The sequence below is a fragment of the Chiloscyllium plagiosum genome, unplaced genomic scaffold (assembly GCF_037043375.1).
Source record: "Chiloscyllium plagiosum isolate Xiang-an unplaced genomic scaffold, Cpla_swu_hap1 HiC_scaffold_43, whole genome shotgun sequence".
Taxonomy (NCBI): Eukaryota; Metazoa; Chordata; class Chondrichthyes; order Orectolobiformes; family Hemiscylliidae; genus Chiloscyllium; species Chiloscyllium plagiosum.
This window is the reverse complement of record NW_028270181.1, coordinates 2593386-2621344: the sequence shown is the minus strand read 5'-3', so window position 1 is coordinate 2621344 and position 27959 is coordinate 2593386. Positions and strand designations below refer to the sequence as shown.

Genomic DNA, 27959 nt, shown 5'->3' with positions numbered 1-27959 from the left:
TGCCATAGCCCATGTGCTGTAGATAGAACCACAATACCATAAGGGAGGGAATCCCAAGATTTTCACCCAGTGATATTGAAGAAACAGAGACATATTTTCAAGTCAGATGGTGAGTGGCTTGGAGAGGAACTTGCAGGGGGTGGATTTCCCATGTATTTGTTGTCTTTACCCTTCCCGATGGTGGTGATCATGGTTTAGAAAGTTACTGTCTCAAGTGACCTGGTGAAAGTTCTGCAATGCATCTTGTAGATGGTGAACGCTATTGATATTGAACATCAATGGTGGAGGCAGTGAATGTTTGTTGATGGGGTGCCAATTAAGTGGACAGCTTTATCCTGGCCAATGTCAAGCTTCTTGAGTATTGTTGGAGTTGCACCCATCCAGGCAGTGGGAAGTATTCCTTCACACTCCTGACTTGTGCCTTGTAAATGGTGCACAGGGTTTGGGGAGCCAGGAGGGGAGATATTCACTGGAGGATTTGTAACCTACTGCTCCTGTAACTACAATATTTGTATGGCTAGTCCAGTTCTATTTCTGGACAATGGTGACCCTCAGGATGTTGTTGGGTGGGGAATTCAGTGATGGTTAAGCAATTGAATATCAAGGGGTGATGGTTAAGATTCTTTCGTATTAGAGATGGTCATTGCCTGACATTTCTGTAGCAGCTAAGTTACTTCCCACTTGTCAGTCCAAGCCTGGATGTTGTCCAGGTTTTTCTGCACAACTGTACTCCAGCACAATCTGTAACCTCATGGCCCAGCATATTCCCCACTCAATCATTACCACCAAGCCAGGGGACCAACCCTGGTTCAATGGAGAGTGCAGGAGGGCATGCCAGGAGCAGCATCAGGCATATCTGAAAATGAAATGTCAACCTGCTGAAGCTACCACACAGAACAACATGCGTACCAAACAGCATATGCAGCAAGTGATTGACAGAGCTAAGCGATCCCTCAACCACAGTATCAGGTCTAAGCTTGGCAGTCCTGCTACATCCAGTCGAGGTGTTCAATTAAGCAACTCATTGGAGGAGGAGACTCCACAAATATCCCCATCCACAATGATAGAAGAGCCCTACATATTAGTGTAAGAGTTAAGGCTGAAGGGTTTGCAGAAATCTTCAACCAGGAGTGTCGAATGGATGATTGATCTTAGCCTCGACTAAAGGTCCCCAATATCACAGATACCAGTCTTTAGCCAATTCGATTCACTCCATATGATATCAAGAAACAGTTGGACATACTGGATAATGGCTCCTGACAACATTCCAGCAACTGTTCTGAAGGCTTGTGCTCCAGAGTTTGCCACTCCCCTAGCCAACATTGTCATCTGCCCGACACTGTGGAAAATTGTCGAGGTGTGTCCTGCACATAAAAAGTAGAACAAATCCAACCAGGCCAACTACTGCCCCATTGGTCTATTCTCCATCATCAGTAAAGTGATGGAAGTTGTCATCAACAGTGCTATGAAGCAACACCTGCTTAGTGATGCCCAGTTTTCGTTCTGCCAGGGGCACTCACCTCCTGACCTCATTACAGCCTTGGTCCAAACATGGACAAAAGAGAGAACTTCAAAAGTGTGGGGAGAGTGACAGCCCTTCGCATCAAGGCTGCATTCAACCAAGTGTGGCATCAAGGAGCCTGAGCAAAACTAGAAGGAATGGATCACAGGGAGCAAACTCTCCACTGGTTGGAGTCTTATCTGGCACATAGGGAAGATGGTCATGATTGTTGGAGGTCAGTCATCTCAGTTCCAGGACGTCTCTGCAGGAGTCCCTCAGGGTAGTGTCCTAGGCCCAACCATCTTCCGCTGCTTCATCAGCGACCTTCACTCCACCATAAGGTCAGAAGCGGGGGGTGTTTGCTGATGATTGCACAACATTCAGCACCATTCACAACTCCTGAGATACTGAAGCAGTCCATGTTCAAATGTAACAAGATCTGGACAATATCCAGGCTTGTGCTGACAAGTGGTAAGTAATATTTGCTCCAAGCAAATGCCAGGCAATGACCATCTCCAATAAGAGGCAATCTAATCATCGCTCCTTGACATTCAGTGGTGTTACCATCACCGAATCCCCTGCTGTCAACATCCTTGGCCTTACCATTGACCAGAAACTCAACTGGACAAGCCATATAAATACTGTGGCTACAGGAGCAGGTCAGAGGATAGTAATACTGCAGCAAGCAACTGACCACCTGACTCCTCAAAGCCTGTCCATCACCTACAAGCCACATTTCAGGAGTATGATGGAATACTCCCCACTTCGATGGGTGTAGGTCCAACAACATTTAAGAAGCTTGATACCATCCAGGATAAAGCAATCCATTTGATTGGCACCACATTCACAAGCATTCTGTCCCTCCACCACTGATGCTCAGTAGCAGCAATATATACTACCTACAAGATGTGCTCCAGAAATTCACCAGAGATCCTCAACAGCACATTCCAAAACCGTGACCACGGGCAACTGTCTGTGTAGAGTTTGCACATTCTCCCTGTGTCTGCGTGGGTTTCCTCTGGGTGCTCCAGTTTCCTCCCACAGTCCAAAGTTGTGCAGGTTAGGTGAATTGGCCGTGCTAAATTGCCCATAGTGTTAAGGTGAAGGGGTAAATGTAGGGGAATGGGTCTGTGTGGGTTGCCCTTCACAGGGTCGGTGTGGACTTGTTGGGCCGAAGGGCCTGTTTCCACACTGTAAGTAATCTAATCTAATCTAATCAAAAAATGCTAAAGAGAATTGGTGTTAATTATTCCAAAATGCTCAATTAAATTAGGTAATATTTTAGTTAGTGAAACTGCTGATAGGATAACTGGAGAATGGGTAAAGAGAGAACAATATTCACATTTCAACTCCGGTATCTCGATTTTATTCCAGCCCAAACTATCTTTTTAGAACATCATTTTTCTCTCTAACAACAATTCTGTCTGAACCATTTCATGTGGGTGATCTTTTTTCATCCATTTAAACTCCAGTATCCTGTTTTTTAACCCAATGATAGTGGATCAAATGAGGACTGAGTTGTGGCACTTTGTGCATAAGAATTCCAAATCATATTTGCTAAAATGCACAGCTTCATGTTTTCCCATATTATGCTTCACTTGCACACTCGCTTAACCTATCCATAACTTTATATAACCTCATTATGTCCCCTTTACAACTTGCTTCCTACCTATCTGTGCCATCAGCACATTTGGCAGCCAACACTTCTGTCCCTTCATCCAAGTCATTTAAATAAATTGTGAGCAATTGAGGTTCCAGATCTCTGTGGCACGCCATTCATTTCTTTCTGCCAACCTGAAAAAGACCCATTTACACTTACTCTCTGCTTCCTATTAACCAGCCAACCTTCCACTCATGTCAATCTGCCACCCCAAAACCACAAGATTTCATTTTCTACAGTAGCATTTGTTGTGGCACTTTATCAGATGTCTCTGAAAATCAAAGTACAGTACATCCACCTGATCTCCTCTGGCTACAACACATGCACTTTCTGAAAGAACTGTAATAGATTGGTTAAACATGACGTTCACTTTTCCTGATTATGTTTAGCTGATTAAAGTGCCCTGCTATTACTTCTTTAATCATAGCTTCTTGCATTTTCCCTATGTCAAATGTTCAACTAACTGGCCTGTACTTTCCTGCTGTCTGTCTCCTTTGCTTTCTGAATAAGTATCTGCAAATGAGACCTTGCCCAAACCTAGGGAGTTTTGGAAAATTAAAACCAATGCATTGACTGGTGACAGTATTTATTGTCCATCCCTAAATGCACAAAGGGCAATTAAGACTTGATTACATTGATGCGGGTGAAATTATATATAGACCCGACCAGGTAAAGACTGCAGTTCCCTTCCCTAAAGAAAATAAATGAACCAGATGGTTTTCTCCAGCAATTGACAAAGCTTCATGGTCATCATTAGATTCTAAATTCCAGAGTTTCATTGAATTTAAATTCCACCATCTGTCATGGCAGGATTCAAGCCCATGTCCTCAGAGCGCTACTTGAAGTCTCTCGATTAATAATTTAATGATGATACCACAAGGCCATCACACATTAAAGCGCATGAGATTGGCAGTAATGTACTGAGATTGATATAAAATTGGTTAGCAGAGAGGAGACCATGAACAGTCTTTTTCTGAATGGCAGGCAGTGATTAGTGGGGTGCCGCAGAGATCAGTGCTGAGACCCCAGCCATTAACGATACACATTAATGATTTGGGAGAGGGAACTAAGTGTAATATTTCCAAATCTGGCATCCCTTACCTCGTTTGGCTTGTGTGTGACTCCAGACCCTCAGCACCATGTCTGACTCTGAAATGGCTGGAAAACAAATCAGTTCAACAACAATTCAGGATAACAAATACCACATCCCATATGAACAGTAAACAAAAGCCCATGCATTCTTTTCCAGTGATCTAAAAGCATTCAAAATCCAAAACTTGTCAAGTATTTTCAAGGTTTATTTTTAAAAAGTTTCTTTCTAACTTTTTTTTTCGACTCCTGAGAATTTGCTTAACATGGCTATCTTATGCACTGCCTGGGGCAGCTTGCTGTTTTATCATCACAATGCAGTCCCATTGCTTCCGGAAACAAAAAGTACTGTCTAAATGATACGTAGCATAGAACAGTACTTTATTAAAAGAATACAAGTGACATTGGGCCTCCAGGAGGAAATTAAACATGAATGAGAAACTACATCGTCAGGAAGACTGGCAGTTTTATTTCTGCAACCCAATGAATAGGAGCTTAAAGTTGTTCTGTTTTTCTTCTAAAATTATTTGATTGTGAGGAGCTTTCCTTAATTTAATGTTGCAGTCCTGCATTGAAATGTTTATTTATACTGGCAATTGCAAAGGTACCTTGCTGTGTTTATTAGAGGTCAAGAGGTGTTGAGGAGACCAGTTTAAGATTGTTTAGCTTAGTTACAAATCACACAACACCAAGTTGTAGTCCAACAGGTTTATTTGGAGGCATTAGCTTTCAGAGTGCTGCTCCTTCATCAGGTCGTTGAGCCACCGCCTGATGAAGAAGCAGCGCTTCGAAAACTAGTGCCTCCAAATAAACCTGTTGGACTACAACCTGGTGTGTGAGAGTTTTAATTTTGTCCACCCCAGTCCCAACACCGGCTCCTCCAAATCATAGCTTAGTTACATTAGTTATAATTTATAGACTTTGCCTCTGGTCATGGTAGACTCTCAGTTTTGATCATTTTGGCATAATTACCTTTTTCAGTGGTTATTAATAACTAGCCAGACAATTATGTTCTGTAAATTACAATGAAGTAGTCAGTCATGGTTTTGTATGTTGGTCAACTGCAGATCTGGCCATTAAACAGCTTTGGCCACCACTGTGAGGCATCCTGAACATTTATGGATCCTTCTATCAACGACACCTATGCAATTGGTTCCAGAAAGAATTAGTCATCAGCTTTAGTGGAGTGGGGTAGGAGGTAGAGGAGTTGTTCTTTCTCTGTGCCTCAAGCTTGCAAGACCATGTGCCCACAGCTTGAGCACAGTAAAATATATAATGTGAGGAAGACTACTCTCTGTTAATCATGAACCTATGTTTCTGTTTGCAAACAACACTTTTACAAATAACTCAATTTATATTTGTAAAACACTTTTAATGTCATGTTCCAAGGTGCCACAGAAATATTATAAACTAAGTATAACACTGAGATATTTAACATAATATTAGATCAGATGGTTAATATATCAAAGAACTTGATTCAAGAATTGTCATAAAGGGCGACTGTGAGGCTGAGAGGTGTCGGAAGGGAATTGCAGAGCTTGTGCTGAGATAACTGAAGGTACAACCACCAATGGTGAAGCAACTGAACCGAGGTACAACAAGAGGCGACTACTAGAGAAGCACAGATACTCCAGGGAGTCATTAGGTTGGAGGAGATTATGCGAATCCAAAGGGCTAAGCTATGATAGGATTTGAAGACAAGGCTGAGAATTTTAAAATAAAAGTGTTGTTCAACCAGAAACCAACATCAGCCTGTGAGCACAAGGGGTTGTAGGGGATTGGGACCTGCCATTGAGACTTAGGCAGCTGAATTTTGAATGACCTCACTTTATGTGGGAGACCAGAAGTGTGCTGGAATCTGTTGGCACAGCTCATTCAGAGTTGGAGTATTCATGTTGTGTGCAAGGCCAGGAAATGGCAGCCATATTTAACACACAACATATATCTGAATCTCTGCAGCATAAAATTACACTGCAGTGAGCTATGAACGAGCTATGATTTCTCCAACTACACCAAAGAAATCAAATCCAGAGGTGCTAGCCTGTTCACTAGAGAAGCAGATAATATAGATCAAATAAAGAATTGATCCTTTCCACAGATAAAATAAGCTGTGTTAAAAATACAGTACAAAAGATGACAGGTTTTGAAAATGTAAATTTCCTGGACAGGGACTAGACACCCAGCAAAGGAAGATAACAGCTAAAATGAGTAAATGTGGGAACTTAGGAAGTAAATAACTGAAATTTACACTATGTTTTATGCAGTTGATGACTAACATTAATTTATGAGGTTGACAAGATATTTTATTTTCGTATTATTTGATTTCAGTCAGGTATCTTTCTAATGGTGGTGACTATTTGGGTTAATTTGTTTGCTTTAGTTTCCCATTGATTTCCATTTAATCGAGATTTCTTTCTCTTTCTTTCTTTCTTTCTCTCTTTCTCTCTTTCTTTCTCTCTTTCTTTCTCTCTTTCTTTCTCTCTTTCTTTCTCTCTTTCTCTCTTTCTTTCTCTCTTTCTTTCTCTCTTTCTTTCTCTCTCTCTTTCTTTCTCTCTTTCTTTCTCTCTTTCTTTCTCTCTTTCTCTCTCTTCTCTTTCTCTCTCTTCTCTCTCTCTCCTCTCTCTCTCTTCTCTCTCTCTCTTCTCTCTCTCTCTTCTCTCTCTCTCTTCTCTCTCTCTCTTCTCTCTCTCTCTTCTCTCTCTCTTCTCTCTCTCTCTCTCTCTCTCTTCCTTCCTTTCCTCCCTTCCTTTCCTCCCTTCCTTTCCTCCCTTCCCTTCCTTCCTTTCCTCCCTTCCTTCCTTTCCTCCCTTCCTTCCTTCCTTTCCTCCCTTTCCTCCCTTCCTTTCCTCCCTTTCCTCCCTTTCCTCCCTTCCTCCCTTTCCTTCCTTTCCTCCCTTTCCTTCCTTTCCTTTCCTCCCTTTCTTTCTTTCCTCCCTTTCTTTCCTTTCCTCCCTTCCTTCCTTTCCTCCCTTCCTTCCTTTCCTCCCGTCCTTCCTTTCCTCCCTTCCTTCCTTTCCTCTCTCCCTTCCTTTCCTTTCCTCCCTTTCTTTCTTTCCTCCCTTTCTTTCTTTCCTCCCTTCCTTTCTTTCCTCCCTTTCTTTCTTTCCTCCCTTCCTTTCTTTCCTCCCTTTCCTCCCTTCCTTTCTTTCCTCCCTTCCTTTCTTTCCTCCCTTTCCTCCCTTCCTTTCTTTCCTCCCTTCCTTTCTTTCCTCCCTTTCTTTCTTTCCTCCCTTTCTTTCTTTCCTTTCTTTCTTTCCTTTCTTCCTTTCTTTCTATTCTCTCTCTCTCAGTGCCTTCCTCCATTGACTAATCTTCATACTTCACACTTACCAGTTCCTTAGAGTTTATATTACAATAGATTTAAATCCGGTCTTTTGGTGACATATTTATTGCAAGTTGATGGTTCATTGGTATGATGGGTATATATATATATATCTTAAATGGACTCCTGTTACAGAGTATTTACAATACAGAAGCAGACCATTTGCCTCAATTGGTCCATACTAGTGTTTATGACCTGATCACACCTGATTTCATCTGTATTTCCTGTTTTTTTGTATTTCCCAGCTTCTCCTTAAATACATTTAGTGCTATCCACATCAACTACTCTACCTGGTATGGAGCTTCACATTCTAACCATTCTCTGAGGAATATAATTTGGATTTATTAATGATCATTTTATGTTGGTGACTGTTTCTTCTGGATTCCTCAAAAATGGAAACATAAATTCCATTTATACCCCATTAAATGTCTATGTAATGCTAAAACCCTTCATTGGGACATCCCTCAATATTTTTTCACCAGAAGGGAGGCCAAGCCTGATGGATATTTTTCTGCTACAAGGCTGTGTACAATGGGTTTATTTCTGATGTAGGGCTCATCTGATCAGTATAGATCTCTACTCTGCCTAGGAAAGACAAGACAACACCATCCAAGCATCATCTTGGTTAGGATGTTAGATTAAGGGAGACAAGTTCATTGGAAGCATTGGACATCTGTTGCCGTCTTTCTTTGTATCATCGTTGAGCTCAGCACCCCAACAATCGACTGGAAATCAAAGCATTCCAACTATCTTTTCTTATTTTGGTAGACTTCCTGCTACCCTGAATTCCTGTCAACTCTCTAAGTAAATCTGTACTTTTGTTTAATCTCTCTACTCTAATGGCCTGTTTTTTTTGTCTTCATGACCAGGCTGATGAGCTACTTGGCAAGATCCAAGGGCTACAGGAAGAAATGAAGAGAAAGGATCAGATGATCGAACAACTGCAACAACAGCTGGTGAGTCTGACCTCCAACTGAAGGCAATGTCAATTCTCACATGTTTGATACAAACATCCAACAGTATCAGCTCAAGTTCTGGTAAAGGAAGGCAGGCTGGGTCTCTTGATCTCTGTTATTAAAGAAAAGAGACTACGTTCACTCAAGCCCTGTTGCTATGATGCTATGCAATGCTCATTTTGGGGTTTGATGGGTCAGGTGACAGCCCTTTTAAGTGACCCAAATGAATGATCATTTGAGATTGACTTTGACACAACTGAAAGTTGCTATCTCCTTTTAACTCTGTGGAATCTTGTGTATTTCAATTATGTTGCCTCTCAGTCTTTTAAATTCCAATGAATACAGACCTGATCTGCTCAACCTTTCCTCATAAAACAGTCCTCCTGAACCTGGGATTAACCTAGTAAACCCACGGTCCCTTTCAGTAAGAAGGACAAGGGCAGCTAATGCATCACCTGCAAGTTCCTCTCCAAACCACTCACCATGCTGACTTGGAAATATATCTCGGTTCCTTCGTTGTCACTGGGTCAAAATCCTGGAACTTCCTCCCTAAGGGCATATGAACTGCAGTGGTTCAAGAAAGCATTCACCATCACCTTCTCAAGGGACAACTAGGGATGGGCAATGAATGCTGGCCAGCCAGTGATTCCCACATCACATGAGTGAATAAAAGAAATCTGCCAGCTGATTTTCCTTAGATTAGGGAACAAAATTATTCATAGTATTCCAGCTATGGTCTGACTAATGCCTTGTAGAGTTTTAAAACTGCTTCCCTATTGTAATACTCTGTTCCCTTTCAGTTAAAGACCAACACTCCATGTACCTTCCTTATTACCTGCTGAATTTGTACATTAGCTTTTTGTGATGTATACTTGAGGGCTCCCAAATCCCATTTGCTTTATCTTTTTGCAGTCTTTCTCCATTTAAACAATTTTCAGCTGCTCTATTTTTCCTGCCAAAGTGCATGACTTCACATTTTCCCACATTATATACCACCTGCCAAGTTTTTGCCTAATCATCCAAACTGTGTCCATGTGTAGACTCTTTGCATCATCCTCACCACTTGCCTTCCCACTTATTTTTGTGTCTGTAACATTTCCTGCGGCCATCCAAGTTATCAATATATTTTGTAAATAATTGTGGCCCAACATTGATCCTGGTGGCATATTGCTTTGTGAAAATGCTCCACCTCCCCCACCCCCTTCAATCCCAACTCTGACTCTTGTTTGTTAACCAATCCTCACACCCCCGAATGTATATCCCCTCCAAGACCATGGGCTGTTTCTCTTTCAGCCAGCTAAGTTTCTATCCAAACTAATATGTTACTTGCCACACGCTGAGCTTTTATTTTCCACAATAACTATTGATGTAGCACCATAACAAATGTCTTCTGGAAATCCAAGTACAGAGATGTAGTACATCGATAGGCTTCCTTTGATCTACGGTATGTGTTACTCCTTCAAGAAACTCCAATAATTTGGTTAAACATGATTTCCCTATTACAACACCATGCTGATTCTTGCTGCTAACCTTCAGTTTTTCTGAGTGCATGGCTTTAATCTCTTTCATGAGACAGTCTCACAACTTGCTCATGCTGGATGTCAACCTGTTTTCTACCTCCCTCTCTTCTTGTATAAGGGGGTTATATTTACTACTTTCCAGTCTAATAGAACTTTTTCTGAATTTAGGAAATCTTGGAAAATTAATATCAACACATCCATTACCTCATTAGTCACCTCATTTAAAATTCTAGGATGAAGTCTATCTGGACCCAGAGATTTGTCAGCTTACAGTTCCATGAGTTTGTTTTAGTACCGCTTCCCTTGTGATGGTGATTCTGTTAAATTGCTCCTTTTTAAACAGTCCAATGTAACCTTATAGACATTCTATGTTTTTCTCTCATTACTTTCGGGTCGGGTTAGTTGAATGTAAGTACCTCCTCCACATTCCACTTAGGTTTGGTGTTTCATGTACTCATGAGTGAAGCAAAACATTTCCAAAGTTTACTGTGCCAACTTAGGTACAAAGGTACCTAGGTACAGGATATTCAGAATAAATTATAAAAATAACAATATAAAAGGTTAAGCATGACAGTCCTTCAGCAGACTGATCTGGAGCCACACCTCCAGCCCACACCGGGACACCCCCTCCAGCCCACTCCGGGCCCTCCCCTCCAGCCCTCGCCGGGCCCTCCCCACCAGCCCACACCAGGCCCTCCCCTCCAGCCCACACCAGGCCCTCCCCTCCAGCCCACACCGGGCCCTCCCCTCCAGCCCACACCGGGACACCCCCTCCAGCCCACACCGGGACACCCCCTCCAGCCCACTCCGGGCCCTCCCCTCCAGCCTATGCCGGGCCCTCCCCTCCAGCCCTCGCCGGGCCCTCCCCTCCAGCCTATGCCGGGCCCTCCCCTCCAGCCCTTGCCGGGCCCTCCCCACCAGCCTACGCCGGGCCCTCCCCTCCAGCCCACGCCGGGCCCTCCCCTCCAGCCCAATCCGGGCCCTCCCCTCCAGCCCACGCCGGGCCCTCCCCTCCAGCCTACGCCGGGCCCTCCCCTCCAGCCTACGCCAGGCCCTGCCCTCCAGCCCACTCCAGGCCCTCCCCTCCAGCCTACGCCAGGCCCTGCCCTCCAGCCGACTCCAGGCTCTCCCCCCGACTCCAGGCCCTCCCCTCCAGCCCACACCAGGACATCCCCTCCAGCCTACACCGGGCCCTCCCTTCCAGCCCACGCCGGGACCTCACCTTCAGCCCACGCCGGGACCTCCCCTCCAGCCCATGCCGGGACCTCCCCTCCGGGACCTATCCTCTAGCCCACGCCGGGACCTCCCCTCCAGCCCACGCCAGGACCTCACCTCCAGCCCACACTGGGACAAAATCTCTGTGACCCATCAAGGTCTTGCTGTGGGCCTGCCACGGTCCCACTCTGAGCACCAAGCTCTGCCACAGTCAACAATCCAGCAGATTCCCCCGAGCCCAGGTTCCAGGCCTACTGAAGCCACCACTGCTGATGACCCTCTAACACCGCTCTGGTTTCCCCAAAGTGTCAGAAGATGAAAGAAAAGCTGAAAGAGGAGTGAGTGAGGGAAGGATGCTGCTGGCCCAGAGCATATAGGCTCAGGTGTCCTGAACACACTGAGATGGCAGTGCTGCCATATTGGTATAATCTTCTGTGGAATATGGCAAGAACATACCAGTTTACTGAAGTGCCTTAGATCTCTGACAACCCACTGGAAATCTGGATCGTGTGTTTGGATAACCCATTGTTGAAGGAAACATACTAACCTGATCAGAAGATCCCACATATTTTTACCATCTGCTGATCTTTGCCTGAGAAATCTCTCCATTGTTCGAATAGAGACATAAAGATTTACTAAATTATTGTCAGTGCTATAGTTTCAAACTTATCTTTCATTGTTGAGTCTGTGAGGTCAACCTTGATGAAATTTTAATTGAAAATATTCTCAAGGAATGAGCAGAAATTTAAGAAATATAGCATGAAAAGATCCAATTATTAAGCATGAAAAAAATCTTTGAAACAACCTGGTATGAAATATCATTTATCCAAGGATTTGACTCAAGAACTCAGATGTAGGAAGTGTCTAAAAAAATTCGAAGCTTGCAAATATCAAATTAACCTCTTATTCTGGTCACTGGACTGAACTAGTTTTCTACAATTTCCTTTTAAAATATTGATGAAAGTAACTGAAACGTTGACACCAGTCATGTCTATGACAAAGGCAGCAGCTTCATGAGAGTCAGGGCTTATAAATGGATATTTCTAAAATACACCAAAAGTCATGCCACACATTAGCAATGCTTTATTTTTAAAAATTAGGCTTTATTTTTAGAGGGGTAGAATTTAATCTTGGTTAAACCACGCTTTGATGCTTCAGTGACCTAAGGGAGATGCCGAGGGTCATGTTCATGCTGCAACACCGTAAGCAACATTAGAACTGAGTGGAGTTGACCACAGTCCACAGTAACCCCCATCCCCCAAACTTTCCCGGGTCTTTAGAGATGTATCCTATGTGATGTGACAGCATGGAGAGTATCACCTAGTGTATGACTAATAGTGCAAGGATTCAAATTGCTGTTTATGAGTTAAATACAAGACAATGCATATAGGAGCAGAATTAGGCTATTCAGTTCATTGAGTCATGACTGATCTGACAACCCTTAACTTCACTTTTCTGCCTTTTTCCCTCTAATGTTTGATTCTCTTACTGATTAAAAATCTAAATACCTCAGCCTGACATGCCAAAACTGGGTCTATTAAGATATCTGAGGGGCTCTTGCTGGAGACGTCGATTTTCCTGCTTCTCGGATGCTGCCTGACCTGCTGTGCTTTTCCAGCACCACACTAATCTTGCCATTGTAACTATGTCAGTTTCTGATTCTGAGAAAACGTAGCGACAATGTAGGATCAGAGTTGGATTTTCACTACCCCTTCTCCAAGATAAGCAAGTTGTTTTAGTGGGAGGAAATTACTGCAGACGCTGGAATCTATACTGAAAGCAAAAACATGCTGGAAATCACAGTGGGTCAGGTAGCATCCATGGAGAGAGAGCACCCGAATGTTTCATGTCTAGGTGACTCTATCAGAGCTGTTCAGAGTTCATCAGAATTGTTTTATCCCTGTCCCACCTCCAGGAACAGCTAAATGATGATTGAGACAGCACGATACTAGCTATTTTTCAGACCATCAGAGAAAAAGCTGTAATGTAGTACTGTGCATTAAAACACAAGTTATTCTATGCTACTTCAGCAGGAATGCAACCCAGGTAGATTAAAGCAGAAGATGAATTGATCTGCAGGAAAAGGGTTAGAAGATAGCTCACTCAGAATCGAAGTGAAGCTTTTCTTTTGAAAGATGGATGAAACTATTCTCCAACTGACATCAAACTGGGTGGTGCAGTGTCAGAGGACTTTTAATTCCACTGTCTGGAGTGACACCTGGCACAAAGACTGATGGACAGCCTCCTTTCATTCATGGATGTCAGAGATGAAAAGAATCAAACATGTATAGATGCCACAGGCTTGTTACTAATGGATGAGCTGTATAGGATAAGATTACTGTTGTATTTAGGGATAATTGGCACTTCGATGAAATGCCTAGATGCGATCAATCCATCCTTTTGTTCAGGGTTTTATTGATTGTTTTGACATTAGATCCAGTCCACTTGGAAATACACAGTCAGAGTGCCACCACCATTACTTTACGGGAAGAATGTTTTGTCACTTTTATGTTCAAAGAGATTCAAACTCAGGCCTCATCTTGAGTCAATAGTTATGTAGTGCGACTTTACCAAAGATTATATTTACCTCCTGCTGTTGGGAAAATGGATTGGGGAATGACTGAGAGATGCATTGATTTGGTGAGAACTATTTTAAGCTCTTTTCTTCACTGAATACCATTCTGCAGCACAGAATGTACTTAACTTGGGGCTGTATTTTTGATTTGTCAATGATGAATTGTATCTTTCTGTGTCTTTTCTAAATTTAAAGTTTAAAAGGCTATTGTGTTTCTGACTTACCCAGCAGGTGACTTGCAAGTAGATGTGTACTGGCTTCATCCCTCAGCTGCCTATTCAGAAAAATCCACAATAGTTTGAGTTTTGCATGTAAAAGCATAATTTATTTTCCCCTCATACAAATATACATGAAGCAAGATTTGTCTGCTAGCAGGAAGCATTTCTATGCCAGGCAGGAAGCTCATCCAGAAATTTGTAGAAACATTTTAGAAGTAATTTGTGGGGGCTCATCAAATCATCGAATCCCTACAGAATTGAATCAGGCCAGTTGGCCCAACAAGTCCACAACAGCCCTCCAAAGAGTATCCCACCCAGACCTGCACCCCTACCCTATTGCTCTACACTTCCCCCCTGACTAATGCCTCTAACCTACACATCCTGATACAATGGGCAATTTAGCATGGCCAATTCACCTGACCTGCACATCTTTGGATTGTGGGAGGAAACCGGAGCACCCGGAGGAAACCTACGCAGACACAGGGAGAATGTGCAAACTCCACACAGACAGTTGCCCGAGGCTGGAATCGAACCCAGGTCCCTGGTGTTGTGAGGCAGCAGTGCAAACCACTGTGCCACACATGTTGACACCTTGTTTGTATTAGTTATATTTTGCTGGACATTTTCTTGGCTGGCCGAGGTACATTTCAGAACCTATCACAAGGATCAGATTGAGACCGACTTTCCTCCACCTGCAGGCACTACAAAGTCAGATTGGAATAAATAATGCAGGATCCCCTGTTGCCAGGAACAAGGACTCTGATTTAGCTAGTATTTCTTCTCTTCCAAAGTGTAATATTTCATTGTTGTGCATTCAATTAAAAGATAGTATCAGAAAAATAGTGGCTGTAAAAAGACTAATTTGGCCGGCTCCCTCTCCTGTGAGCTATTTTGTTAAGAGTGCATGAGTAACCATTAAACTGATTTTCAGTGTTGAGACTAAGCAGTGAGGCAGTGTATTGAAACTAATAAATAATTGCCTTGAAGGAATAGTAGACCTTTCTGATCGATTGATCCCACTTGCTCACTATATTTCACACTCCCTTTGCTCTCTAGAAATTCATCTGATTGTCTTGCACTCATTTATACCATTTGCTTCTCATTTTCCTGCTCTCTCCCTTCCACATTCCTATTACCTTGGAACTAATAATCTTCTATGATTTCCCTTCTGTTACTGTACACTGAAGCATTATTTAATTTAGTGCAGTTATAAAGTCATAACAAACACTAACTTTATGGTAACTATTAAAAGTCATACAACACCAGGTTATAGTTCCAAATAAACCTGTTGTTCTATAACCTGGTGCTGTGTGATTTTTAACTTTGTCCACCCCAGTCCAACACTGGCTCCTCTACATCATGGTAACTGTTACTGAACATGAAGTGACTGAAATCACATTTTGTGTGCCAAATATCACAGTTTAGTAACTATTAATTTCTTTGTAACTTACAAGTAAAACATTTATTGAACACATAAGCTGCTTTTTGGTATTTTTACTGAGGGCAGGTCCAAGGGTAGGGCATGTAGGCACCTCCAGAATCCGCTGCATTGGGAATGGTGATCACACACCTCATTGTTGACCCCAGTTTAATCCCTGCTGGCCAGCAACTTGTCTAACTGAGCCAAACAGCTCTGCAAGGAACTTTAATTGTTTATGGAGCCTTGCAGTCTTATGTACATATCATGATAGTGATGGTATGCACTCTAAATATTTTCCATCCTGACCTAGAAACTCTCTGAATTCTACCGCTTGCCTCTCGTACGTGGAGGAAGGATTTGCAGATTGTTACTGAGCAGGGTGTGTATCAATGTGAAGGCATCTTCCTTCGACATCACGTCCTCGAGTGGAACCTGAACCCAGTGCTGGTGGCTTAGAGACAGGGAAGCTCCACACTGTGCTACAAAACAACCTCACATTTGGATCTAAAACATGATCACTTGATGCTGTGGTTTCACTGATGAACAGTTAGTCTCTGGCAGGCCCAAAAAAACCATCGGAATAACAATAACCATATTTTGAAAGTACACCTAGCGTACTGTCAGAATATGAAACATCAGCATTAACCATATTTTAGAATATCTGAAACTCAAACTCCTCCACTTTAAGAAGACAATAAGACACTATGTCTAAATCTCTGCGATAGAGAATTGTCAATTAGATCCTGGAAATGTGGAGAATGATCACTTGAATATAAAGAAAAGAAACACCACCAGTGCTAAAAGTCTGAAACAAAGATGGAAAATAATGAACATTGCCAGCAAGTCACCAACCATTAGAAAAGAGGAGATGAACTGATTGGTCAGCTGTAGAAACTTTAACTGCTCTCTCTCTAGCCGGTCAAGTATTTCCAACATTTTCATTTTTTGGAACTATTTTTCCTTTCCTGGGTCTGGACGGATTACATTGATGGAATGTTGGGAAAGGAGTTAGTAAGTCAGTTCTTTTGTATTTTAAAATATCTGTTTGCATCACAATGCACTATATTGTGAATAAAAATGAATATTTTCTTTAAATTTGGAATTCGAAGTAACTGCAAATGTTCATCAATATCAACATCATGAAAACAATTGAACTAAAAAATGAGCATCTCTAGTAGTAACTTGTAAACACGAGAACCAGTTCTTTAAATGTGTGGCTTGGCAAGCATCCTTTCACTCTGAACCAGATTTGCTCTTTGGTTGGATCTTGTGGGTCACTACCTTGTATCCATGTGACAAAACAGCAAACAAATGCTAAAAATCTCAAGTAAACAGAGATTATCATAGAGCCATGACTGGACTAAGCTGACCTTCTCTCACATTGAAAAGCAATTCCCATATTCTGTTGATAGTAATAATTGTGAAATGCCAGAGCACAGAACTCCAAAGCACAGTGAATGGTGTGTTCACTCCAGGTGCTTTAGTCTTCTGTCTATATTGGACTGCAGTTTCAGGAGAGTGGCGGAATGGCGTCTTGTTGCCACTGTTGGAATATCGCGTGCAGTTCTGGTCTCCTTCCTGTCGGAACGATGTTGTGAAACTTGAAAGGGGTCAGAAAAGATTTACAAGAATGTTGCCAGGGTTGGAGGATTTGAGCTATAGGGAGAGGCTGAACAGGCTGGAGCTGTTTTCCCTGGAGCGTTGGAGGCTGAGGGGTGACCTTATAGAGTTTTATAAATTCATGACGGGCATGGATAGGATAAATAGACAAAGTCTTTTCCCTGGGGTCGGGGAGTCCAGAACTAGAGGGCATAGGTTTAGGGTGAGAGAGGAAAGATATAAAAGAGACCTAAGGGGCACTTTATCACACAGAGGGTGGTACGTGTATGGAACAAGCTGCCAGAGGAAGTGGTGGAGGCTGGTACAATTACAACATTTAAGAGGCATTTGGATGGGTATATGAATAGGAAATGTTTGGAGGGATATGGGCCGGGTGCTGGCAGGTGGGACTAGATTGGGTTGGAATATCTGGTCAGCATGGACAGGTTGGACTGAAGGGTCTGTTTCCATGCTGTACATCTCTATGACCTGTTCACCATTGGTTTCTTCCACAATCTTCACTCTCAAGGTGTCCATTGCAAGTTAATGCAAAGTATTGGCTCCTTTTCAATTCTTATCCTACTTGTGCATTTCCATTGCCATTGATATCCAAAGAGCAAATCTGGTTCAGAGTGAAAGGATGCTGGATCATTGCCAAGCCACACATTTAAAGATATCCTAACTAACTGCATGTTTCATGACTAACTCTGAATTAATTAATCCAGTGACAATTCGCAAGGCCCATTTAAAAACTGGTTCCCTGCTAAAGCTGAAACAGTCAGGATCTGTTTTACATCTCAAAGTGGAGCCTGCAGCAGAATGGTAACTTCGCTGTAGCTGTGCACAAGCAGCATAAATACAAATGAGATCAGCGCAGAAGGAGATAATTCAGGCCTGTGTCTCAGAAGAGGCTTTTACCTGGAGGAGAGTTCAAGTGCTGAATATTGTGCTGCTTCCATATGAGGAATGAGAAATCGATAAATTATCAGAAAATGGATGAGTAAGCTATAGTCTCCTGTCAGTCGTAACTGAGGAGCAGATGGTTGAGTACATGGAGAAATGTCAGTTTTTCTCACATTCGGTTTTTAGACACAATCCAAGGAGGCCGTGGACCAGCAGGGGGAAGTCTAGAGGCACGAACTCGCTCAGGTTTCTTTAACATTAAAGTATTACATGACTTTCTCTCCCTTTACTGTAAATATAAACTATCTCTGGGAAAGTTCATTTCCCTTTTGTTTCTGCAACATCCATCATACTAGGTGAAACATTTTAAAATTTAGGTACACAAATTTATTTTAGCCTGATGAAGGTGTATGTTCAATTTTCAGAACCATTGGACTTGAAATTGAACATTTACACATCTGGTTCGGTAACACACACTTTGCCATATTAAACATGGAAAGACTTTTGCGCACGCAATCAGTAACTTTCAGAATGTAATGGCTAGAGTTATGGAAGTGGAGTTCTCTCTTACTGTTCCTGTGCATTTCTTAGTGCAGTAATGTAATTTGCTTCTGCTGTACTGGACGTTAGTATTAATCGGAGGTGGATCTTTTGAGAGTGTCTGGTGCAGCAGGAATGATGATGCTATTAGAGAATCATTCACATTCACATCCCAGGACCATAGGAATTTATTCCTGATTTATTCCTCATTCCTGAAGAAGGGCTTATACCCAAAACGTCGATTTTCCTTCTCCTTTGATGCTGCCTGACCTGCTGCGTTTTTCCAGTAACACATTTTTAAGCTCTGATCCCCAACATCTGCAGTCCTCACTTTCTCCATAGGAATTTATATCCTGATGGCTCACTTTGACTTTTGGGAGAATTACACCCTGATGGAGTGAACATTTATGGCAACACATTCATTGGAACTGCGGCCTTTTCTGGTCTTTGTGCTGGTCAATGTACTCTCTTGAAGTAAGACTTGTCAGTTTGTGCTACCCCCTGGAGCAGACACCAGTTTCATTTTGGGATCTAGTACTCTCAGGGTTATAATTGCCTGACTTGAAATCAGTGGCCTTCCAGTTCAACATTAATTCGTAGCGGGAGAGGCAGTAATGTCACTGGGCTACGAATCCTGAGACTCGGGTCAATGTTCACATGACCTGGATTTGAATATCACTATTGTGAGGATGCTGTCACTTTAACAAGGTTATTTTGCCCTTGGGTTTTTTTTAAGAGAGGTCATAAAGGCAGAGGTGCCAAACTGTCTTGAAAGACCCGAGTTTAACAATAGCAGGGGAGGGGTCAGTTCTCCTAGTTTCAGTTTTTTCCTAGTTTGGATTAGTTGTTACAGTGAGAAGCTGTTGCAGTCCAGAGAAAGGTTCCAACCTTCAGCAGATGATTCTTGACTGACCTTTCATTCTGAAATCTCTCCTGCCTGTAAGAGCCTGTATTTGAATTTACCTTTTGTGTTTATGGGGTGTTAATGGGACTTGGAATAGCTCCTTAGTCAAGTTTCTATGAATGGTCAGTTCAGTTTTCTGATAGCTCAATGATTTTAATTCTGTTTTCTTTAGTTTGTGTTTAAACTGTAGTGTTTATTTAAACACTATTTTGCTTGAAGCTGAGTGGTTTGACCAGCTGCAGCACACCTGGAATATCCACTTCACATCTGCCTTTAAAATAAGAGAAAGGTAGGGTCGCAGCTATCTTCTTAAAATATCTTGAGGGGGTCTGGCCTGGTCCATAATTCCATGAGGGTGGAGAAAATCTGGAATTAAAAGCTAGCCTAATGGTGACCATGTCGATTGTTGTAAAAGTCCATGTCAGTTCACTAATCTCCCATCAAAGCCTTCTTTACCTGCTGTGGTCTACATGCGACTACAGACTCACAACATTATGGCTGACTCTCAACTGTTCTGTGGACAATTAAGGATGAGCAATAAATACTGATCCATACCATATTCCAAGAATTTTTTTAAAATAAGCATTGTTGTTAAATGCTGTGAATTGCTACATACTGATTGCAACTGAAAGCTGAACCTCTGGATATAAGGAGATGTTGTTACTGAGGGATGGAATTGCTGCAGTATCACTTGGTAATTTTCTGACAAATTTACTGACCTTACAGATGCTTGAACTATATTTAAATCCAAAATCTAAATCATTTTATAATTCAGTTCTGCCCAATTCAGGCAAAGCAGCTAATGGAAAAGACAACTCAGGCCATAGATTGCACCATTTCTGGCAAATGTTTTTGAATAACAAACGGATGCCAGTGCTGGAGTTGACATTATTGTAATTGGGATAGAAGGTCTTTGCTCAGATATTTACCCTACTTTGCACTCAATCACATTTTTAATTTTGTCCAAACTCCATCTGCATCTTAAACCTGCCTTTGAACATGTTCAGGGTCTTGCATCTGAACCCATTTAAGAAAGTTGCACCAGTTGATATAGGAATAAGGGTTTTTTATTGAATGTTATCATTTGGCGACTAAGATAGCATGCATTACACAGACTTTCAAATAAATTAAATATGAAAATCTGTCAATATTTAGAACTTTCAGCTGCTGTCATTACGTTAGAATTGCCTTTGGGGAAGATGTAATCTTTATTGAGACATGATTCTGCAGCAATTATTTAATGCTCGTAATATGAAACAAGGAAAAGTCAAACCATGGTAAATTAAGCTTGATAAGTTGAAGAGAATTGTAAAGGATCTTTGTAAGTCCTGGATTAATAAAACAGTGGAGAAAAATTCCATTCAGTTCCAATATTCATGAATAATGTGATCTTTATATCTAAGAGGGATTATTTTAAACCGCTAGAGGAAGAAAAAGCTATTGCAATGATTGCCCCTGTTTTAGGTCTCATTTTGTGTTCTGTGAACTTAACAGGATTCATTAAGTCAAGAGACAGTATCTTGACTAATTTTCTCAAAATATGTTCAAGTAGTGACTCAATATTTTCAATTCAAATATGTAAAATCTATTTTAAAAAATGTTGCCAGGACAGAATCTCAAGAGCATCACAACTCAGAGAGAACAACAATTTATGCTGTGCAAGAAGAGGGAAGTGACAGTGATTGGTAGAGGTATTACCATGGAGGATGGGAACAGGGAATGTCTTTGGGAACAGCAGTCTCCATGACAGTACCTTGGCAAATTGGTATTGACTGGTCTGATTTGAAATTAGATAGAATCTTGGCAATTAACTGTACCTTCGTGCATTTGTCATGGCAATGTCTCAACCAATTTGAGTGCATTTGCAAACCAATTACTATCCTTTCATGCATAATAAATTGTTCACTTTGAGATTAGATATTCTTGTGATTTTGTCCTGAAGACTGCAACATGAAAGCCTTCGATAGTATGTCACTTTTGTTCAAAGTTAAAAATCACACAACTCCAGGTTATAGTCCAACAGGTTTAATTGGAAGCACACTAGCTTTCGGAGCGACGTTCCTTCATCAGGTGATAGTGGAGGTCTCAATCCTAACACAGAGTTTATAGCAAACCTGTTGGACTATAATCTGGTGTTGTGTGATTTTTTAACTTTGTACACCCCAGTCCAACACCGGCATCTCCAAATCACTTTTCTTCAAAAATACTCAAGTACTGCATTAACAAGTATCAATTAATGTGTAAATTATTAATTTATAAACAGACGTCTCGAATGGTTAGCAATCATCTCATAGCGATAAATCAAAAAATCTGAAAAGTTCAGAAACTACCTGTTTCACTGAGATGTCTGCTTTGCCTCAGTGAATCATAGGTTTTGGATTAGAGTTCCACCCCACACAGCTGAGTGCACAATCCAGGCTGACACTTCTGTGCAGTGCTAAAGGACTGCTAACTCTGAGGTGCTGTCCGAAGATATGTTAAATTGGAAGCACAATCTGCCCTCTCAGGTGGATAGAAAAGAAGGATATTGCTAAAAGGAGATAAGAGTTGAAGCTTTTCATGTTGCACTCATCAGAAGTAGGACACAAGAAACAGATTTTGTAAAAAAGGGATACCATTTTACACAGCAGAAGAATTGGGTATTAATTGGGCCGTCATTGGCATAGAGATAGAGCAAGTAAAGTTAACTGTCAATCTCAATCTACAGACTTGTCAGCTAGGTTTTGATTGATCAGGATGATGTGTGATACAGCAGAGATTGGCTGTCTTCATAATTCTTTTTATTGCTAGATGTAATGTAAGTACAAATTCTTTTACCTACATAAAACAGAGTCCTGAGTATTTCTGCACTTAGATTAGATTAGATTAGATTAGTTTCCCTACAGTGTGGAAACAGACCCTTCAGACCAAAAAGTCCACAACGACCCTCCAAAGAGTAACCCACCCCCGACTCATTTCCCTATACTTCCCCCTGACTAATGCACCCAACACTATGGGCAATTTAGCATGGCCAATTCACCTGACCTGCACATTTCTTGGAATAGCTTCCAAAAGTCTTATGGCACACTATTGTGTCATTATTTCTGGTCTAAAAGGGCTATGTTCAAGTCCCACCTGCCCCATAAGTGTGTCAGAATATGTCTGAGCAAATTCAGTAACATGACTCTATGTAGCAAATGCATTAGACTGTGAGGCTCAGTGATGACCTTAAATTGGTTTCTATTGTATCTACAAGCTCAGTCCATATTACTTAATAAACAAGTTTCAATAGCAGAATTACATTGAATAAGAAACATATTCTTTGATGCTTCCAAGCAAGCAAGAAAACCTATAAGCAGGAACTTGTACATTCATGGCAGCTTTTTTATTAATAACAAAAGTCATGCAGACAGTCAATCTCAGCTGTATCCTTCTGGCAACACGCTGACCATCAGAATCTATCTGCCTGATCTTTGAATTAAGATTAACAGTTAACTGTTCTTGCTACAACTCCATGCTAATGATGACCTAACCAATCAACACCCTTTTCTCATGCTGTATAAAATGGTGTTGCTTTTGTTTTCAAATCTATTCCTTGTATCCTAATTCAGGTGAGTGTAAAACAAAAAGCTTCAACTTTTTCTCTGCTTTTGTCAATTTTGAAGTTCTGTAATGCGAAGCAATATTTGCAGATAATAAAGATTTAACAGCACTATTCATAAATGAAGCAGAAGAGTTCTCTGAATATTTTGAAAGCAGTTCAGGGCCAACGTTCATCCCTCAACCAACGCCAATATAACCAGATCATTTATTTCTTTGCTGTTTCTGGGACATTTGACTATTACATTCCTGTATTACGGCAGGTGCATTGTTCAAAAGTTCTTCACTGTACTTCGGTCAAAGATCCTGAGGCAGTACAGGTACAACTCTGATTGTCTTTGTTTACAATGAAGCAAAATAGATACAAAATAAATTGTAAGAGATTTAGAACAAGAACAGGAAAAACACGTACATGCAAACTTGGAGACAGTCAAGCAGCCACTGTGTCACCATTAAACACTGAGCTGGGTATTATTAGATTTTGAGAAAAGGAAAATATTGGCTCAGTGGTTAGCAGGGACCTGGGTTCAATTCCCGCCTCGGGCAACTGTCTGTGTGGAGTTTGCACATTCTCCCTGTGTCTGCGTGGGTTTCCTCCGGGTGCTCCGGTTACCTCCCACAGTCGAAAAATGTGCAGGTTAGGTGAATTGGCCATGCTAAGTTGCCTGTATTGTTAGGTGCATTAGTCAGGGGGGAATGGGTCTGGGTGGGTTGCTCTTCGGAGGGTCAGAGTGGACTTGTTGGGCCGAAGGGCCTGTTTTCACACTGTAGGGAATCTAATCTAATCAAAGATGGAATTAGAATACTTGTGTTGGGGATAAATTCTAGCACTGATCTGCTAGACTGAGCTGTCTATTACAGAGTAGTAATTCCTGTATCATTATCATATCCAGAATTTTTCACTGCCAACTCCATAAGCTTAGTCTAGGACACATTTCCCTCAAAAGAAAGATTGGCTGCTACTTTTATATTGAAGGCTATTAATAAACTTTGTATTACAGCACACACATGATACAATTTCACATTCCACCCTTTATTGAGCAACTTTTATGTCAAGTCGTGGAGTTGGTTTTCTTCTGGTGTTCAAAGGTTTTAATTTTTAAAGTGCACACAAGTTAAAGAAAGCAGTAGGAAGTAATGCTCAACATTTCTTGCACCGCTCAGACTCCTGTTTGTAAACATTAACCACTGAACACCTTTCTAGTTGCATGTTCTGACATCTGAGGGGATTTAGATATGTTGGACCCCTGCCCTGTAGCTTTGAGCCTTCAACATTCACAATTTCTACTCAATTTCCTTCATCTGTGACATGAGCACTCTGCTGACCTCATCCAAGTCAATTGGTAATGCTAACTGCCCTCTCAGATTTAAAGCAAGGTGTGATTTGCCTATCTAAATGGATGTCAAGAGTCTCATAGCATAGTTGTCACCACTCCACATAATGACGAGGGATAGTTCATTCAGCCCTTTGAACTAGCTGTGGCATTCAATGCAGTTGAGACTTAACTTGATCCCATCTTCTCATGCCATCCCTTTAATTAGCTTAATAGCTAAAAAATCCTTTCACAGCCATCAAAATCAAATTGACATATTCACTGTTCGTGGAATGTTGCTGTGTACAGTTTTACTGTTGTTGGCCCACACAACTCGAATTTATGGGCCTGAAATATTTCATGATGTTCTGGGGATTTAATAAAACCTGGTATAGATATAAGATTTTTTTTTCCCTTTTTATATTTGCATCTATATCAAAACATCCCTGTAATATTCCCTCCATGAGCCTACAATAGCTTCTCTATTATTATTCCTGCTCACCATCGCAATAAAAACATCTACAAAGAGAAACAAGTAGTTGAAGGTTAATCAAGAGGTGGATTTAACTGATTCTAGTTTGGCTGTTTCTGATCTATCAGGAGAATCTGTGGGTCACTTAATTTTGTGTCATTCACACACAGCATTGATAAGGAAAAGGAATTAAAATATTTTAGCAATATTGTCTTGTGGCTTTCAGCTCCAATGCTACAATAAGGGGACAGCAGCTAGTGTCCTTGAGCCTGGCATTTGAATTGCCAGCTGCAGCGAAACAGTGAAGTACCAATTATTATTTCTAATTCAGCTGTGGTTAATTGCATTTGCCTGGTCTAAAGAGCTCTTCTCTTATAATTTCACCAGATGAAGCAAATCCTTCGCATATATACACCACTTAAATACATGGAAATCGAAAAGTATTCATAATTTGCTTCATCAGTCGACTGCTCCAGTAAATGAACTTGATCTTAACTCAAACACATCCCAAAATTAAGCTTTGGCTTTGAACATGATTGGCCATTCCCTCTTTGAAAACATGTTGATAGCCTTTCATTCAATATATTAGAAAATATGTATTAAAAGCATATTGATGATAAACACACCACTGTTTTTAATTTTAATGAGCAGGGTTTATGTTAGCAACATTGAAAGGAAATTATTCTAAATCACTGACAAAGCTTTTGAAATATTAGTGGATGGATGAATTTCTTTTAGTGGATAATATAAAATGCCAAAATGTCTTTGGATTTATTTATATAGTGTAGACTGGGAATGAGTTTTAAATAAGTAAATTCAGGTTTCAACATTTAGACAGGGCAAGCATGATACAGCCTTACCCCTTGCAATGTATTTGACACCAAGTTCTGTTGAAATACAAAAGATAAGATTCTTTTATCGGTCATAAGATTAACTACTCTGTGAAGAAGCAGGGCTCAGAAAGATGAGGCAATTTTCTGCTGCTCTACATAATCCACCAGAGACCAGATGCAAAATAGTCGAATAATTTTGGCATTTCACGGTTTTGAGTAGCAGCGTGTTTTGCCCGGAATGTTTAGGCACCAATTGATTCCTACTGAGATATTGAATCACCTGAGCTGCCTTCAGAATGCCCCTTGCAAAACATGAACATAAAGGGACGTGTTAGATTTATGCAAATAATGTGCACACAATGGATCTGTTTCCAGGCATTTAGTCACAGCATGAAATAGCATCACCTTCAGATTTCTGGAGTTTTCTGATTATCATCTTTGAGATTGATTTTTCTTTGCATTTCAATGATGTACTAAACTCTGCTCCAGTGCTCTTTGTCACAATACACCTGAAGTTTTCAGACACCTACTCTTTCCTTCCCCTCCACACATTTAGTCAGAGTAAGTAGCTCAAAATGTCTTCATGGAGATTTTACTGTCCTGTGTAAGTGGGAGAGGGAGGTGACTATCAGAGACACGAGACTCTGAGAATGAAATACCAGGGCTGTATGAAATGATCAGTGTTTGGGAATTCCCTCTGAGTTGCTCTTCTTGTGCTCTTAAATCCTCTAAACCTTTATTCTAGCTACCTTGCAGATCACATAATTGACTTAACACACAGAAAAAAGTTTTGTTAATCTGAACTAGTGCAGTCCCAACATCTGTCAGCTTTTTAAAAAAAACTATTCATTCACAGGATGTGTGTATCGCTGGCCAGGCTGGCATTTATTGCCCATCTCTAAGAGCCAACTACATTGCTGTGGGTCTGGAGTCACATATAGGCCAGAGCAGTAAGGATGGCAGTTTCCTTCCTAAAGGACATTAGTGACCCAGATAAATACAATGGTTTTGTAGTTATCATTACATTCCTAATTCCAGATTTTTATTAAAAGCTTAGTTTGATTGTCACTTTCAACATTTTTGAAAAATAAATTCCCCAAAGGCCACTTGATATGCAACTTTAATTTTTAAATAAATTAATTAAATAATGCTTAAATGCTGGCTTACTTGTAATGTAATTTGCACTTTGATAAGTATAGCATAAATGGATTGTATAATTTTATACTAGAGTTGACTGATGCCTATAGAGATACGTCAGTGAGCAAGGTAAACCTCCACATAAACTTGCAGCTGCCATACAGGTGGTCTGATGGTCAACTTCGATTTATTTTTGCACATGTGTTGCCTCAAGTGGAGACCCATGTGTTTCTGATGGCAAAAATGCTTTATTTTACTTTGATGATCTCTGCTTCTAATTCTAAGACTCTTGACATCCTTCAGAGACTCTTGACATCCTTTGGTGTCTGATGAGACTGGCAACATCTCCAGTATATCTACAATGCATTCCTGGCAGCCAAAGCACTTTTCAAAACAACTTTATTAAACCAGATTGCACCTTCAAAGCCAACTCCCTACTGTTAATGCTGGAATTGAGTGCCAGATCACATTTTAATTACTGGAAGATGTTATAATGCTTTCTAATTCCAGCTATCACTGGATGTGTTGCTACTCAGTGCCAAATAATTTTCAAAAGTTGGCCATTGCTAGAAACTGTTGGAAGAAAAGCTAATGAGCTTAGTCAGCCTTGCAAACCAATCTTTCAAGCTTGGTAATATATTCAAAGAACATTCTAGAAGCTCAACTGCCAACTGGTTCAAGCAGCAGAGGTTTTAACCAGCTCAGTTTTGTTTGTAAAATTTCTTTCACACCATCAACATAATGTTGGAATGCAATTCTTCACCATTGTATAATCAGGAAGACGTGACATTGTCACTGAGGAGAGCAGACCGAGCATATTCTGGAATCATGGTTAATGGAAGAATTCCACAGTAACTCTGGGATTGGCATACGTCTCATTCCCAGATGTCCAAACCCAGCTGCCAATTATTGACTGACGAGATCAGCTGCACATGTTGGAACAATTGGCCACTAATGAGGACTTTTAAAGTTACTATTTGTTCTTTCCGAGTTGGAATTGTGCAATGAGATTGTTTTACATCTAGCTGCAAAGCTGAGTCAGGCTTTGATTCAATATCTCATCTACAACACGATAAGGAGTGCTAACACAAAATATAAACTCAAGTTCCTAGCAAAGGACTTGAACCAAGCACCTTATGCAGGTGAAAGTGCTAGCCACTGATTGAAGCTGACAACTTGATAATTTTGTTTCTTCATCTCTTT

General features: G+C 41.1%; 1 protein-coding gene across 2 annotated transcripts in view; it reads left to right on the top strand.

Moving 5' to 3' along the window:
• Positions 1-27959, top strand: part of LOC122541949 (serine-rich coiled-coil domain-containing protein 2) — a 642154-nt gene that overhangs the window by 495172 nt on the left and 119023 nt on the right. For both annotated transcript variants that reach the window (XM_087982459.1, XM_087982460.1), the window contains one exon: positions 8442-8528. In XM_087982459.1, the coding sequence (XP_087838585.1) occupies positions 8442-8528 (87 nt within the window). The remainder of the gene's footprint in view (positions 1-8441; positions 8529-27959) is intronic.